Here is a 16,718-nt window from a genome sequence, read left to right as displayed (position 1 = left end):
ATATTTAGAGTCTTTAGTGTGATCTTAAGTTTAATCTTGGGCCTGAGGGCTACAGGGTCCATTGGGGAAGTCAGAAAACATTGTGAGACAGACAAAGAGTTGGTTTGAGTCTTTTCAAGGGATTTGTTGAAATCTTCCAAAAGGCTGCAGAACGTAGAGTAAGACAGACAGGAAATAACTTCCAAAGGTGGCTAAATGTCAACAACAAATATTACTATAATTAAGAAGTTAATGTTCATTTTGCAGTTGCTACAGTAAGTCATCAGAGTGATGAAAGTGGGCTGATGGCTGCCAATAATAACCTGACAAACCTCATCAACAAACTCAGCTTAGACAATGAAAAGACGATGAGGGACAACAACAATCTGACAGTCCAGTTGGACAACCTGACACAAAACTATAATGTCTTAGAAAGCAAGATCACAAACCTGACTGCAGACGTCCAGAACCTGACAACACAAAACCAAAAGCTGGAGACACGAAACCAGCAGCTGGAGACCCAAAACCAGCAGCTGGAGACCCAGAGGAACAACTTAACAGAGCAAATACGAGACCTGGAGACAAACTGGAATAAACTCAACGTCAGTCGAGCTCAGTGGAGCATTGATGCCTACTGCCCCAAAACAACTAACGGTATGTTCAGATCCTATTAATTAGATCAAAAAATAACCAAAAATAATGATATTATAATGCAGTAATGTTGTTTATTGGTTGGTCTCTGTTGTTTCAGTGAGACAGTGTACAGCTTGTCAGAATGGCTGGTTACCCAAAGACTCTAACTGCTATGCGTATAATAACGCTGCTCCTCGTGATCAGAAAACCTGGGAAGAAGCTCGACAAGACTGCAGAGGAAAGGGTTCAGATCTGGTTGTTGTACACAGTCAAGAGGAAAAGGTAATGAGAAAACTGGTTATTTGGAAATTTGGGAGGAACGTGGGGGAGTCAGGACCCACCCCTTAAACATTTAACATTTCATTAAGTGAAACCACGCATTGTATGGTAGATAATTGTGTTTTGGTTTTCTATCTTTACGTTAATGTTAGGCAGAAGTCTGAGGGGCTCGTGGGATTCTTTTCTCAAAACTCAGATGCAACATACAATGTATACATTTCAACTCATATATTCATCTTGCTAAAACTCAATATGCCAAATTCAGCTGCAATGTTTTTAAACTGGATGTTTAAAAGCCAGTGTTAACATCCGGGAACCCAAGGAAAAGCAATCGATTCTAGATTCAGAGAAGCATTCTGAATTGGAGAGACACGTCTCTCTTTAACATACTCATGAATAATAAATAATGCCGTGTGTGAGGTCATTACGCCCGCAATTGCTTGTGAAGCTTTTTAACTCTGTAAAGGCAGATATTCACAGATTTACATTAATCCTATAATGGATATGTGTTGTGTTATTTAAATAAAGGATCAGGGAAATAAACGCCTCTTGACCCTGAGTCTCTTGAAAGAGCTCCAGCCAGCTGACAGCGGCGTCTGGGAGCTGCAGCTGGCTGCCGCTCCAAGCAAATGTGCCATTCGCCATCAATTTTGGTAAAACTGCCCATATTCTAACTGAGTATAGCAGAGAAATAGACGGAAATTGTAAAACGCTCTCGTGGCAATCCACTATAGCACACTCTTAGTCTAGAACCGATTGCTTTTCCTTGGGTTCCCAGATGCTAACACTGAATTTTATACATTACATTTTGCAGCTGAATTAAGTTTTTTGTTTTTAATGAATTTAATTTTATTAGTTTGTGAAATTTAGAAAATGAAAGGTGAAGATGAGTTTAAGTTAGCATCTGAAGACTAAAACTTTTGAATAAAACATTTTAAGATTCATAATTTCAATACATGATTATATTCAGTGCTTGAAATTCAACGGCTTCCTATATTTTAAAACCCAATGAAACAGATTTACTTCCTCCACAAGTACGATTGTGTATGCATTAACTGTGTAATGCTCTTAAGAATTTATTTTTCATTTTAATGTCCTCCCAATCTGATAGAAACTTACGCCCATGAACACAATTATTAAATTGAAATGTATTTTCTCCAGTTTTGAACACTGAGTCTGTAGATAACAGTGTGATTATTTAGTTATAGTGTTTAAATATCTCATAACTGTTTCTCTCTTGTCAGGATGCACTCAATGAATACAGCGCAGGTAGTTCAGGAACTGATGGATACTGGTTTGGTCTGAGAGCTGAAGGAGGGAGATGGAAGTGGATTGATGGAAGTAATCTGAATGAAAGGTAAGAGACACATTCCTAAACACTCTGAATCCTAAAATCTATCAGCCTTGATCTAAACATCATGTTCTTCCCTCAGCTACTGGACACCACAGCCTCCTCCTCCTGCTGCTACTGACGGTCAGTGTGTAATGTCTGTCAAGAACTATAAATGGATATCAGTGAGCTGTGCTGATAGAAAACAATGGATCTGCATAAAGAAGGCTTTATCTGTTTAAACACAGCAGGCAGACTCTGCATGATAATATCAACTGGCTCATAAATATCAAACTATGAAGACTTCTACTTCACAATTTAAATTTAAATGTCCAGGGGATTTACTTTATAGAAAAGGAATATTTACAGTGAATTGTTTTTCAAAGGTGTTTGTGTGTCTTGTTTGAATAAAAACAGACATTCATTTAGATATTTGATTATATACTGTAGGAATGCTAATGTAAGTCTGTGAAACCAACTCTGTCTCACGCCAGTTCAGGAAGTGGTCACGTAATTTTGCTTTATTATTACGTGTACGTGTACATTACATGTCACGATGTTTCAAACGTAACCATTTCACAAACTGCCATGACACTGGGGGGCTCCGGGTGACGCAACTCAAACGCCACACGCGGGACGTGACAACAACTTGCGCCGGGATACAATCCATGGCCTCAGAGGGACGCAACAACATTGAACGTCGGCCTCAACAACTGGACAGTTGTTTTTAGGAAGAGAATAACGTGGAAAGGAACTGCAACACGCGGGACACGATCCCCGGTCTCTGGGGTGAAAGTCCTGTGTGGTTTGATTTATTTACTGCTTTTCAATACTACTCGCTACCATGATTGTGCTGTTATCCCGAAATCGGCTTCCCATTGAAATACATTAGTTTTTAAACAACACACGAAAATAACAACATTAACGTGACCTGTACACAAATCAATAGATTACATGACGTGACCTGGGCTGGTGAAACATCCAGTGACTAGACTGAAGGGGCACTGTTATCATGATACCTGAATGTTGTTCTGCTTTGTTAGAGATGTGATGCTTATAATCTGTATATCAGCAGATTGATGACAGGGACAGACAGACTGCTCAGTTTCCTGTTTCCTGCGTATCATGTGACATGTTTTGTTGCTACTCATTGGCCAAAATGGGGGCACTGCATCACTCGTTCTCAACAGAATGTCCTCAGAGACTTTGGCTTCAGCATGTTAGGAATATTAACTTCTAAAATGTTTTCTATTTGTCTATCTAGATGCAAATGCATGGTTTACATGATGATTACATTTAATAAATATGCTGCGACACGTTGTTGTTGTTGTCTTTTTCTTACGTAATGCTGATTAAAACTATCTTCACCAATGTAGAACGACCAACATAAATCCGGAAATTGTAGTCTATTGAACAGGATGTGTGAGACAAGCAGATTGAACGAAAAAATGACAATCAACCATAAACTGAAAAAATAGGACACAACCTTAAATCAGAGCATCACAGCGGAGCAGACGGCCTCCTAACAGCCCTCATACAGGACTGCAGCAGGACTTTAAACATCTGGTCAGGATGAAGAGAAACCAGGAGGAAGAAATTGGAACTTTAACATATTATCATGTTTATGTGTTTTCATGTAAAACGTTATCTAAAGTGTCTTTAAATTTACAAGGATGTTGTTTCTATTCTTTGTGTGTTTTGTAATATTAGATGCTTCTGATGGTTGACAACAGTACCAACCGAATTTTTAAAATGTCCCAATTTCTTTTGCATTATGTTTTTTTCCCTTTACTGATTATATTGGGAATGGTAAGATTTAATGTGTTTGCTTCAGTCAACTAACGAAGAAGCTGCTTATTTATCAAAGACTTATTTGGGAAAAAGCAAACAGTGTATTTTAAAAAGGAGGTTTTTATTTTGGTTAATAATGTAGATAATATGAAGAATAGCACTACTCAACTTGTATACTTGCACACTTTTTGTTGTCCTGAAAACACTTGAGAACACATTTCTGCTGCTCTACATAACCAGCACCACTATGCTACCGCCTGTCTTTCTGCACATTACATAGAATGTCGACAGTATGCATAATTGCACATTTTTGAAACAAATTTTGCTGCTCTTATTTTCCTCATTGTATATATCTTCTTATTTTTACTTTTTTTATGTTGTTTACTTGAATGTTATGTTTGTCTGTGGACCAAATTTGTTATAAATGTCTTGTCACCGTGGGATAGAGGGAAACGCAATTTCGATTTCTTTGTATGTTTTTGACATGTGAAGAAATTGACAATAAAGCAGACTTTGACTTTGACTTTGACTTTGACAATACCAACCATATGTGCCAGGGCATTGTCTAAATGTGTGTGTGTGTGTGTGTGTGTGTGTGTGTGTGTGTGTGTGTGTTTGTGTGATGTCATCTTTAAGACAAAATTGAGGAAGAAGAAGCTGACCACAGTGTAAAAACATATTTCCCCTTTTTGTTGTCTCTACTGTGTTTTTGCACTGAAATTATAATGCACAGATTGATACAACTAAATTATTTCTTGTCTTCTCAAATTGAAGTTGAAGTTCAGTAATTGTGCACATGCGCAGACCACGCTAGTCCAACTTGTCTCCTCCAGAATATTAACGGCTTTCTGGTCTCTATGGAAGGACCTAGCGCTTGAAGCGGGTTGACTGCTGGCGTAAGTAAACTTTTAACTTTTTCTACTCCCTAATATTTCAGTATAGTTTGAGTCTTGTCTTTACTAAGCTGACGTTTTAACGAAATACTGTGAAATAAGCATTCAAACCCAACTACAGTGTAATGTGTAAGCCCTTAGTTTCAAAAACGTACGAACGTTACACTCTTTACATTAACTAGTAGTTAGTTAGCTAGCTAGCAATGTAATGTTCATGTGGAGAAATTCTAAACTTGCCTTCAGCTAAAATATGCATATAACGAGCTAAACCTCTGAATGTAGCTAGCTAAGTTAGCTAAGCTATTTAGCCCTAATGTTGACCAGCTAACTAGCTGGTTTGACTAGCCTAGCAAGCGCCATGAAACTGGCTAATGTTAGCTAGGTCATTATGAGACAGACTCGGTTTATATATATATAGATAGATGTGTATATATAATGGATATATAGTGTAATGTATACGGTCAAAGTATGAACAAAGAGTACAGCTTCGACGTTGGCATTGAACTTTCTCGCTCGACATTTTGGTTGTGAATTCCTCACTCGCGCTTAAGGTTACTGTGTGTAGTTACGGCTAGTTAAGTAAGTAACGTACGTTAATTACGTAAGAAATCCCGAGATCGCCTTGCGTATCTTTTTCATTACGGCTGTAGCTAGTGTGTTCCTAAATCAGAGACGATGTAAGTTTGTACTGTTTATATTTAGCTATGGTTGTGACAGATTAAACTTATTTATGAGTTGTTTCAGTCTGCAATAAGTACTGAATGTTAACCGTTTTACCCTGTGATGTAATGCAGCTAGTTTATCTGTGTTTTGCTAGCTTGCTAACTTTCAACTGTACATACCACGTTGCTAGCTAGAGCGTTTTTTGGGAGCTTTTATCGTTACTGTGCTGGATAGGATGCTCATTTTACTGTGAAAACTTTACATTTTATTTTAATGAATAGAAATGTGAACGTGCAATGAACTGAGGGTTATCAGACTGACCTGCTTTGTTTTGTTTTTTCTTCAGAATAGAAGCCTTGAAATGCTTGAACAAGACAGACGTAATTTAGTGAGTGAAATGATAAAAAGGAATGTGGACTAGTAGAAAGTTGATGCCATTATAGACAGCGGCTTGAGGAGAAAGGAGATCATTGGGGAGGAGGCATTGGTCAAGGATCTCGAAGCCAGGTGGTCTGCTTTGTTCAAAGAGTGACAGTTTAGTGGTATTTCTACTTGATGTACTCTTAAAGTGACTTTTATTACATTATTCCTTTTGATTAGATTTCGTTTTTATTTTCATATTTTGTCTCCATGTGTTTTTTTTTATGCAGATTGAAGCAGAATTCAGGCGGATTATCTCCATGAACCTGAAGCAGCCATTTTTTGACTGCCTAGATGAGTTCATCCTTAGTTTCCTGCGTCTGTAACAGAGACTTCACTGTCAAGGAACTCCAATTTTTAGTTGAGTCTCTTGATCATGATGTAAGTAATAGTTTCCTTGCTGAAGACCTGTTGACTGTCCTTTAGGCCAAGTCGGTTCAATTGACAGCCATATTTTGACACCTTTTGATCATATAGTTCAGATTAGTAAATGCAGGAGCCAGAATGGATAGAGAATGTGAACTACAATACACATAGGAAGTTCATAGCCACATACAAAGAAGATCACTGAAAAGATTGGTTTGTGTGTCTACCTAACACAATTACAACATAAACAGGACATGATGACACTGTCAGAGTAAGAAATAAATGTTTCCTTCATCAAAATAGCCACATTTTGCAGCAGTTATAGCCTCTGTACAATAGAGGCAGCTTGAGGGTTTTGGGGACCATCAGGCTGTGATTGATGCAAAAAGTGGCTATTTTGATGAAGGCAACATTTGAAGTACAAAGTCATAATTAGTTTAAAATCATTATTTTGTTCTCTCACAATGTCTTTGTTTCCTGTTTACAGCAATATTTGCTATATAATCAATCGCATGGAAGTATTTGTTGCAAACATGAAAATTAAAGGTGATCCCAAACTTTTAAAAGGTAGAGTAGTTGTTTTTTTTGTTTTGTTTTTGCTTCCACAGCATTGAAGCCATTTCTGGTCTGTGTCCTCCTTCTGTTGTCCAGAACTCAAATCAACAGAAGAGAGCAGCTGTCCTCCTCGGCCTGTCCCATTTCCTGATCCCTCCCAATTCTCGAAGATTTGTAAGGTATGTGAGGGATCAGTGCCACCCTGGTATCCCTATCACTTGCTAATCTTGATCCTTTTGATCCAAATGAAGTTATGACCCTCTAGTTATAGGATATCTAGAAATAATGTCTTGTTATAAGAATCCGGACATGTGGAAAGACATCTGCTTAAATGGAGGACGTGTGAATTATTCAAAGTTGCATTGATGGGATTCCTTGCTCAATTAATTTTAAATTGTAATGTATTTGAATTTCTTCTGTTTACATAAGTTAACAGTAGTTTGCATCAGATATTTTTATACCCAAGTTTGCGAAGCATCTTGATGTGTTGAGGAATAAATGCTGTTTTGCAACTTATTATTTATCCTTTTCTTGTGTCATTGTTCAACCAAAGGGAGTGCGTCAGGGGAAGGAATGAACCTCATAGGTCTTGATGGTTACAGAGGAGGATCCTCACCGCCCTGTCACCAAGGAGATGATTGATATTGCACGGATACTGGAGGTGCATATCATTCTTCGGGACCTGAAGGATGTGCCCAACGCGTTTGCCCTGGTGATGGGTTTGCTCTATCTCTTCAACATCCGGTAACCAACGGGCTCAAGTGCATGTTCAAGGTAATACAAAAGGTGATAATGAACATTGGTGATAATGAACATTGGTGGAAACACTTGCTCTTCAAGAGTTAATGGACTCCGGAACAAGCTCATGTCCAACAGCCTGTGACACTAAAGATTGCAATGATTATCTCGTTGATTTGTCAAGCATTGTATGTTCTGGAAAGCACACAGTTGTGTTTTTGTGTGGCTGATGGATAGATGCACTAGGTAGTCAAGATAGTTTTCCCTATCTCTCAAAGGTGAAAGCTGTTTTATTGACTATAAACTTTGGAGTTGCACACCTACTTCTTTTAAGTTTGCTAAATCTTCCATCGACCCGTGCACTTGGACCCTCGTTACCAGTAGGGTCAGTTAGAGGGATAGAAAGTAGATAATTATTGCCTCTTGTTTTGTTTTTTTACACACCTATATAACCTTTTACAACTATCCTGTTTATTTTTAGAGCATCACATGTTCTGGATATCACTATGCTTATCAGTACATCACTGTGTCCATCAATGCTGCTCGTCTTAAAGTCACAAAACACACTCCACGATTACGGTTTGTCCAAAAAGTAGAAATTAATGTTTGTCTGATGGGTCTTTGGTCTCTACAGAAAGAAATGATTGATAGGAGTGCACGATTCAGAAAATGTCACGATGAGATTTTTTTAGGTTCAAGATTTGATTCCAAACCAATTTTTGACATAAAAATGATTCTCAGTTACAAAAACAATTCACATTATGTAAATGTAGTTACTTTTCCCATACTTTTTATACGCCATTACAAAATAAGAGAAAAGAAAAAAAATACATTAATCAATTTTCAATCTGTAGACCTTGAACCGCAAAATGAATATGAATCGTTTTTTTTTTTTTGCACACCCCTATTGATCGGCTCGAAGATTATGATCAAGGTCACGGTGGGTTGATGAAAGGTCAACTGACTTTGTTCCTTCCCCCTGTGGGTCGTACCAAAACAGACACTGTGCGTGCAATTCACTTCCCCTTCACAACAATAAGGTTATTTAAGTTGATGAATTAGAAAGCGATTGTCACACCCTCGAAGCAGAAGTCCAGTGTAGAGCATCACAGCGGAGCAGACGGCCTCCTAACAGCCCTCATACAGGACTGCAGCAGGACTTCAAACATCGGGTCAGGATGAAGAGGAATCCTCGGGATAAAACTGGTACTTTGACATATTCTCATATTTATTTGTGTACCTGTAATGCATTATCTAATGCATGTACCAGGATGTTTTCTACATTCTTTGTGTTTTGTAATGTTAGATGCTTTCGATTGAAAAACTGGGAATGTTAGGATTTAATTTCAGAACTAAAAACATCTCCACCTGTGTGGTTTTAGTTCTGCTTTAGTTTTATATCTAAGACTACAGGTGAACAGAACAAAATGGGATATTAGGTTTCTTAGAAAATAGAATGTCTCTTTATCTGCAGGTTGTAGCGTTACTCCATTGTGTTGAACATATTGGCAAAACTGCATATATACATATGAATATTTGTGTTTTATGTTAATTTTTCAGAGGACATCATAGACGCTGTCTATGCTAATGCACCGGCACGCACTGTGAATAAAATAGCAGCCCCTCCAGGTACTACTGTATATTTATATTTATGTATATTATTTGTGGGGGGTTTTGCCATGTGAGGTGCTTCTGATGATGTACAACAGCACCAACAGGTTTTAAAGTTCCCAAATTCATTCTGACTTTTCTACTCTGCTCAACACACACAGTGAATAATAAGATTTCCTGAGAGGAGCTGTCTTTTAACAGTACTGTGGATAGAATGGCAGACAGCTCAGGTAAATTTTAAATGACGGTGTTCTCATCAGGGAAAAAAAGATGTATTAATGAGCAAGTTTTTTTGTGTAAGTGTGAGGCCCGGGCCAACCCACATGGACTCCAACCAGTTTTAGGGGAGGTTCAGCGGATGAAAGTTAAAAAATATGAATTTCATAAAAAGTAGATCCTAAATCCCAGAAAGTGTGTGTGGTGTTGCTGTTTTCCCCACTTTCCTAGAATCAGAAATTAATAAATGCCTTACGAGAGACCTATTTTATGTACCTGGTGTAGTCTGAAGTTATGTTAAACAGAGATACGAGGCTATTTTGGCTCAATTGTTGAGTGTCTTTGGGATAAAATAACTTTATCATGATCATATAGGCATTACAGTCTCAGACTTTGGAAACCCCGACTTACAGTATTACGGAAAAAGATGATTTTGTATTTTTAAACAGATGATTTTATTTAGTCTTAACAGAAAGATATTTGACTGTGATGAGAAGTCACAGGTGAAAAGCTGTAGTTGGAAGGTGAACTGCAGCAGCGTTAGAAGATGTTGCAGACAAACGGTTCACTTCACAATTAATCAGCATTAGCTGCTAACCAGACAACAACTCTGAAAACTCTGAAGAGGAACTACAAACAATATCAGCCCCGTGTGTGGTTTGTAGTTCTGCTTTAGGTTTGTATCAAGGACTGCAGGAGAACAGAACAAAATAACCAGAAAAACAGGCTGGCAGTTTGTCTTAAAAGTTTAAAGTCTCTGTATCTGCAGGTCCAAACTATATTTCAGTGTACTCAAAAATTTGACTGTAAAACTACATATTAACTAATTAATTTGTTATTGATGTTTATCTTTCAGAGAAAGTCATAGAGGAAGCAAGCTATGGTAATGCACCAGCATGCACTGTGGACAAAGTGGCCGCCCCCCCAGGTACATTTTTACTCATTTTGAAATAATTAAACATGAGATTTTCTTTATTGTTAAAAAAAATATGTGATAGTGACGGAGAGTTTAAATATGAATGCTTAAAGGCTCGGCTCTTTTTGTTCTGTAAGATTCAAATTAATTTAAATCCCCTTTGACTGTTAAATCAACATCATTAACTCCACTGAGTTCTTCTTCTTCTCTCAGACCAGAGGTCTCTCTTCTTCTCTCGGTCTTTTCCACTGATAGCAGTGTGTTGGCTGATACTGTTAGTCATCATGGGCCTTCGTATCTACTGTGAGTACCACTGTCTTAGCTTGTTGGTGGTAGTCCTTATTTAAAAGACAGGTTCACATTGCCCACATGTATATCTGTCGCTGTAGTTACATTTCTGAAAACGACGCCAAGCTGACAGCAGACATCCAGCAGCTGGAGACATTGATTCAGCATCTGAATGTACCACCTAACTGTTTATATGATTTTAAAACACATGAATCCATCCTGCACTGAATCAATGTCTATTATTATAATGTCAACAAGATTATTATATATGATGATTACTATAAAATATAATAAAATACTATATAATACTATATAATAATAATAAAATATGTTTGCAGTTGATACTGTCGTAGAAAGCAAGATCACAAACCTCACTGCAGACGTCCAGAACATGACAACAAGAATCAAGCATCTGGAGACCCAGAGGAACAACTTAACAGAACTAATACGAGCGCTGAAAACAAACTGGAATAAACTCAACGTCGGTCGAGCTCAGTGGAGCATTGATGCCTACTGCCCCAAAACAACTAACGGTATGTTCAGATCCTATTAATTAGATCCAATAATAATAATATCGCAATGCTGTAATGTTCTTTATTGGTTGGTCTCTGTTGTTTCAGGGAGACAGTGTACAGCTTGTCAGAATGGCTGGTTTCCCTACGGGTCTAACTGCTATGCGTATAATAACGCAGTTCCTCCTGATCCGAAAACCTGGGAAGAAGCTCGACAAGTATGCGCAGGAAGGAGTTCAGATTTGGTTGTTGTACAAAGTCAAGCGGATCAGGTAACGAGAAAACTGTCAACATTTTTATGAAACAATTATAACATTGAACTGTATTTTCTGTTGGTCTGAACAAACTGAGTCTCTTAATCAAGTCACATTGTGTTATTCAAGTACAGTTTTTAAATATCTGATAACTGTTTGTCTCTTTGCAGGGTGCACTCAATGCATTCAGCGTGGGTAGTTCAGGAACTGATGGATACTGGTTTGGTCTGAGAGCTGAAGGAGGGAGATGGAAGTGGATTGATGGAAGTTATCTGAATGAAAGGTAAGAGACACATTCCTAAACACTCTGAATCCTAAAATCTATCAGCCTTGATCTAAACATCATGTTCTTCCCTCAGCTACTGGACACCACAGCCTCCTCCTGCTGCTACTGACGGTCAGTGTGTAATGTCTGTCCAGAACTATAAATGGATATCAGTGAGCTGTGGTGATAGAAAACACTGGATCTGCATAATGAAGGCTTTATCTGTTTAAACACAGCAGTCAGACTCTGCCTGATAATATCAACTGGCTCATAAATATCAAACTATGAAGACTTCTACTTCACAATTTAAATGTTTTGTCCTTTTATAGAAAAAGAAAAGAAAATATTTAGTGTTTTTTTGTTGTTTTATTTGTTTTTTTCTCAAAGCTCTGTTTGTGTCTCGTTTAAATTAAAAAAGACATGCATTTAGATATTTGATTGTATACTGTACATATGCTAATGTAAGTCTGTGAAACAAACTGCCATGACACCGGGCTCCTCTGGGGGACGCCACAAGGGGACGGTTGTGTTTAGGAAGAGAATAACGCGGAAAAGAACTGCAACACACGGGACACGATCCCCGGTTTCTGGGGGGAAAGTCCTGTGTCGTTTGACTCCTCCACCCACCCGACCACCCTCTCTGTGCTGATTTTGGGGTTTTCAATACTACTTGCTACCATGATCGTGAATTTATCAATAGGCTTTCCATCGAAATACGTTTCTTCAAAATTCGTAATCAACACACAAAAATAACGACAGTAACGTGACCTGTACACAAATCAATAGATTACATTAGATTAAACCATTTCACACTGGGCTGGTGAAACATCCAGTGACTAGACTGAAGGGGCACTGTTATCATGATACCTGAATGTTGTTCTGCTGTGTTAGAGATGTGATGCTTACAATCTGTATATCAGCAGATTGATGACAGGGACAGACAGACTGCTCAGTTTCCTGTTTCCTGTGTATCATGGAACATATTTTGTTGCTGCTCATTGGCCAAAATGGGGGCACTGCATCACTCGTTCTCAACAGAATGTCCTCAGAGACTTTGGCTTCAGCATGTTAGGAATAATACCATGTAAAATGTTTTCTATTCATCTATCTAGAAGCAAATGCATGATTTATTACATTGAATAAAAACGCTGTGACATGTTTTTGTCTTCCATTGTCTTTCTTATTGTTCTTACATAATGCTGATTGAACTATCTTCACCAATGTAGAACAAACCTAATGCAGGAAGTTGCGACATCATTGAACAGGATGTGTGAGAGAAGCAGATTGAAAGAAAAAATGACAATCAACCATAAACTGAATAAAATAGGACACAACCTTAAATCAGAGCATCACAGCGGAGCAGACGGCCTCCTAACAGCCCTCATACAGGACTGCAGCAAGACTTCAAACATCTGGTCAAGATGAAGAGAAACCCACAGGAGGAAATTGGTACTTTAACATATTCTATCTTATTTTAATATTTTTACATCTTATCTACTAGATATTTATGCTTACCAGGATGTTGTCTACATTCTTCAATTTCAAATGTGAGATGTTTTTTTGTTTTTGTATGCTTTAAAACGGCACCAACGTTTTAAAATGTCCACATTCATCTCCAATGCCGTCTTTTTCATTATGAGTTTTCCGCTCTGCTCAACACATTGGGAACGATTTTATGTATTTTTATATGTATTACTGTATTGTCATTGTAAATTGTGAAAAAACCTGACTATTTATCAACTTAAGGAAACATAACATAGTGTATTTTAAAAAGGAGGATTTTAGGATTGTTGATTATTGATCTTCTTGCTTTGCTTGACTGCATGCAAATGATTTTACAATGTTAACATTGATCATATAATCCATCTTTTCTCAACAGTTAAACTGAATTTAAACATGTAAACATGTGTTTGATATTGATCTTCCAGAGGAAATCATAGAAGAAGCTAGCTATGTTAATGCTCCAGTGTGTACTGTGGATAAAGTGGCAGCCCCTCCAGGTACATTTCACATGTTTAGTCATAATTGTTTAGCATGATATGTATTTATTGATCTTTATTTATCTGTCACGAAATCTTGTCTGGGATGAATTTTGGAAATGTGAATGTTTAAAAGCTTAATGTTTTGAAAGATTCTTGAACTGTACCTTTAAATCAACATGTATTTAACTGAGTTCTTCTTCTTCTCTCAGACCAGAGGTCTCTCTTCTTCTCTCGGTCTTTTCCACTGATAGCAGTGTGTTGGCTGATACTGTTAGTCATCATGGGCCTTCGTATCTACTGTGAGTACCACTGTCTTAGCTTGTTGTTTTTAGTCATATTTAAAGGACAGGTTTACATTTAGTCCGATGCCAATATGTACCGTACATAGAAACACTTCTTGCTTGCTGTTATCCTTCCTTCTCTTCATACTGGTCCTGTGCAACAATGAATATGTGACTTTGGAAGATATTTACACTACTTGAACCTCATGTTGCTTGTGTTTTATCACAGAAGCAGGACTGTGGACTTTGTCCCTTAAATGTTATAATGGAAGTACATTAGAAAGGGATCTGTTATTCTCCAGTATGAACCGGAGGAATGATCAGAGCAAGAAACCCCAGTTTCAATGTCCATATAACACCTGACTATTGTTTAAAGAGAGATTTGTCAACCAATCTTTTAATACCTAATATGATCATGTAAGTTGCTTCTTTCGTTGTCTTTCTATAATATGATTCTTGCCTTTAAACAAAGTCTCAACGCCCCAAACTCTGTCACTATAGTTACCTCAGTCATTTCGGACAATGACGCCATGCTGAGGGCAGAAAACCAGCAGCTTAAGGCCCAAAACCAGGAGCTGGAGACACAAATACAAAACATGACGGCAGTTGATTACTGCCCCAAAGAAAATAACGGTTTGTACGGATCCATTTAACCCCTGTGTTGTCTTCCCGTCGACCTGCAACTTTGTTTTTTTCCGGGTTGAAATCTCAACATTTTGTTGTTCTTTTTCTGCACTTTTCTAGATGTTTTTGTCAATTTAATTAAATTTTTTTTGCCACATTTATATTTCTTTTAACTATGTTTTAGTAAATTTTTAACAATTCTTTTTTCGTATTTTTTTATAAATTTTTTTTGTCCATTTTTACAATTTTGTTGGTCAGTTTTTAAGTTTTTAAGAAATGAGAAATGTTGAAAAAAGAATGTTTTTCTTTTTTTTTTTTCAACATTTCTCATATTTCTTTTCAACATTCTTTTGTCATAGTTCTGATATAGAAAGTTTTTGTAAACGGGTCAATTTGACCCAAGGGCAACAGGAGGGTTAATTAAAGCTACTTTTAAGAACTTTGCACGCTTTGGTCCCCCTACAGGTTGGCAGGGGGTAATGTAACGTAACGGACAATGCTGCTTCCAACCTGTAGGAGGATAGAAGCGGCAAAAGTCCTCCAGTGTTGCTTTAAGTCAAACAATAACCAAATAGAAATACCGTGACAATGCAGTTGTTTATGGTTGGTGTCTGTTGTTTCAGAGAGGCAGCGTGAAGCTTGTCAGGAGGACTGGTTGCTCAACGAGTCCAACTGCTACGAGATACACGACGCCGATCCTTCCGATCAGAAAACCTGGGAGGAAGCTCGGGCAAACTGCAGCGGATACAACGCGGATTTTGTTATTGTACGTAGTCGAGAGGAAAAGGTAACGAGAAATCTGCGGGAACTTTGACGCAATTTTGAAAGTGAGATGTAGATCATGTTTAAATATGTGATGACCGTTTGTGTTTGTCAGGACATGATCAGTGGTTACAGCTGGGGGACGCAGGATGAGAGTGGATACTGGATTGGCCTCAGAGTTGAAAATGGGAGATGGAAGTGGATTGATGGAAGTGATCTGGCTGTAGAGTAAGATACATATTCACTAACACTTTGAATGATAGACCTTTATCTTCCTTAATCTAAGTGTCTTGTTCTTCCCTCAGCTTCTGGATAGGACCTCCCCTTGACGGTCATTGTGCAGTTTCTGTCCAGGACGTCGGTTGGACATCAGCGAGCTGTGCTGACAGAAAACGATGGATCTGCAAAAAGAAGGCTGTAAGAGTTTAACCCTCCTGTTGTCTTCGGGTCAAAATTTGACCCCTTTTCAAAAAGTTACCATATCAGAAATTTGGGTTTCTTTCAAACAAATTGTCCCAAAAAACTAACGTGGATGGTTAATAATCAGTTGACTACTTTCATTGAACTTGGGTGTTTTTTTGTCAATTTTATAGGATTTGGAGAAAAAAATAGATAAAAGAACTTGTGTGTCAAATGTAAAAAAATATATATATAAAGAAAAAGATTTAAAAAAAGACAAATGTCTACAAAAGTAAGTAAAATGTGAACAAATGTATAAAGGAGTGACAAAAGTGACAAATGTAAAAAAAAAAAAAAATTAAAAGAATTTGGAAGAAAACTCAAAAAAACTTAAATTTTTTTGGAGAAAACTCTACAAAAAACAATTTCAAAAGGGTCGGAAAAAGTCGACAAACGTCACAAAAAGTGACTTAAACATCGGGGGAAAGACACAAAAGTGTCCAAAGACAAGCAAAACGTTGATACTAGGTTTTTCGTTTGAAAATTGGAATTAGAAAAACCAAACTGTGCAGGTCGACGTGAAGACAACACAAGGGTTAAACACTGCAGTCATATTCTAAATGATAATATCAACTGGCTTATAGATATGAAACTATGAAGACTTTCAAAGCTGTTTGTATGTGTCTGATAAAATAGACACCTAGATTAAATGTAACTGAGTTAGACGTTGGATTATAGAGTTATGGTGGGACACCAACATTTAAGAAAATAGAGTGACTGTCCTGAAGGGCACTAAACAGTTCATTATCAATAATTTTAAAGGTGATTTTCTTCTTCTTTGTTAGAGATGCAATGCCAGAGACCGGTTAGAGGATCTTTTGCAGTTCTTATATTTCCTGTTTCTATGACATTTTATGTTGTTGCTCCTGATTGGCCAGCAGAGGGCGGTGCATCACTTGTT

At 37.6% G+C, this 16,718-nt stretch overlaps 3 protein-coding genes and 1 long non-coding RNA gene across 4 annotated transcripts in view; 3 read left to right on the top strand and 1 right to left on the bottom strand.

The window, feature by feature from the left end:
* The window catches only part of LOC117945929 (C-type lectin domain family 4 member G-like), a 22,981-nt gene extending 20,441 nt beyond the window's left edge, over window positions 1-2,540 (top strand). The window contains exons 4-7 of the mRNA XM_034873674.1: window positions 247-633; window positions 731-894; window positions 2,136-2,248; window positions 2,325-2,540. Coding sequence (XP_034729565.1) covers window positions 247-633; window positions 731-894; window positions 2,136-2,248; window positions 2,325-2,463 — 803 coding nt within the window. The 3' untranslated portion in view covers window positions 2,464-2,540. The remainder of the gene's footprint in view (window positions 1-246; window positions 634-730; window positions 895-2,135; window positions 2,249-2,324) is intronic.
* Window positions 1-2,543, bottom strand: part of LOC117945953 — an 11,465-nt gene extending 8,922 nt beyond the window's left edge. The window contains exon 1 of the long non-coding RNA XR_004656927.1: window positions 2,526-2,543. This is a non-coding gene — a long non-coding RNA (uncharacterized LOC117945953). The remainder of the gene's footprint in view (window positions 1-2,525) is intronic.
* The window catches only part of LOC117945925 (C-type lectin domain family 12 member B-like), a 49,452-nt gene that overhangs the window by 13,126 nt on the left and 19,608 nt on the right, over window positions 1-16,718 (top strand). The gene's annotated exons all lie outside the window — the stretch shown is intronic.
* LOC117945937 (macrophage mannose receptor 1-like) lies at window positions 8,700-12,033 on the top strand. Its single transcript, XM_034873683.1, has 8 exons — window positions 8,700-8,853; window positions 9,208-9,276; window positions 10,331-10,402; window positions 10,604-10,693; window positions 11,017-11,211; window positions 11,299-11,462; window positions 11,615-11,727; window positions 11,804-12,033. The coding sequence occupies exons 1-8, from the start codon at window positions 8,826-8,828 to the stop codon at window positions 11,937-11,939; spliced, it is 867 nt and encodes a 288-aa protein (XP_034729574.1). The 5' UTR covers window positions 8,700-8,825; the 3' UTR covers window positions 11,940-12,033.

This window comes from Etheostoma cragini, chromosome 6 (assembly GCF_013103735.1).
Source record: "Etheostoma cragini isolate CJK2018 chromosome 6, CSU_Ecrag_1.0, whole genome shotgun sequence".
NCBI lineage: Eukaryota > Metazoa > Chordata > Actinopteri > Perciformes > Percidae > Etheostoma > Etheostoma cragini.
The sequence above is the reverse complement of the archived record's forward strand: the minus strand, read 5'-3'. Positions and strand labels throughout refer to the sequence as shown.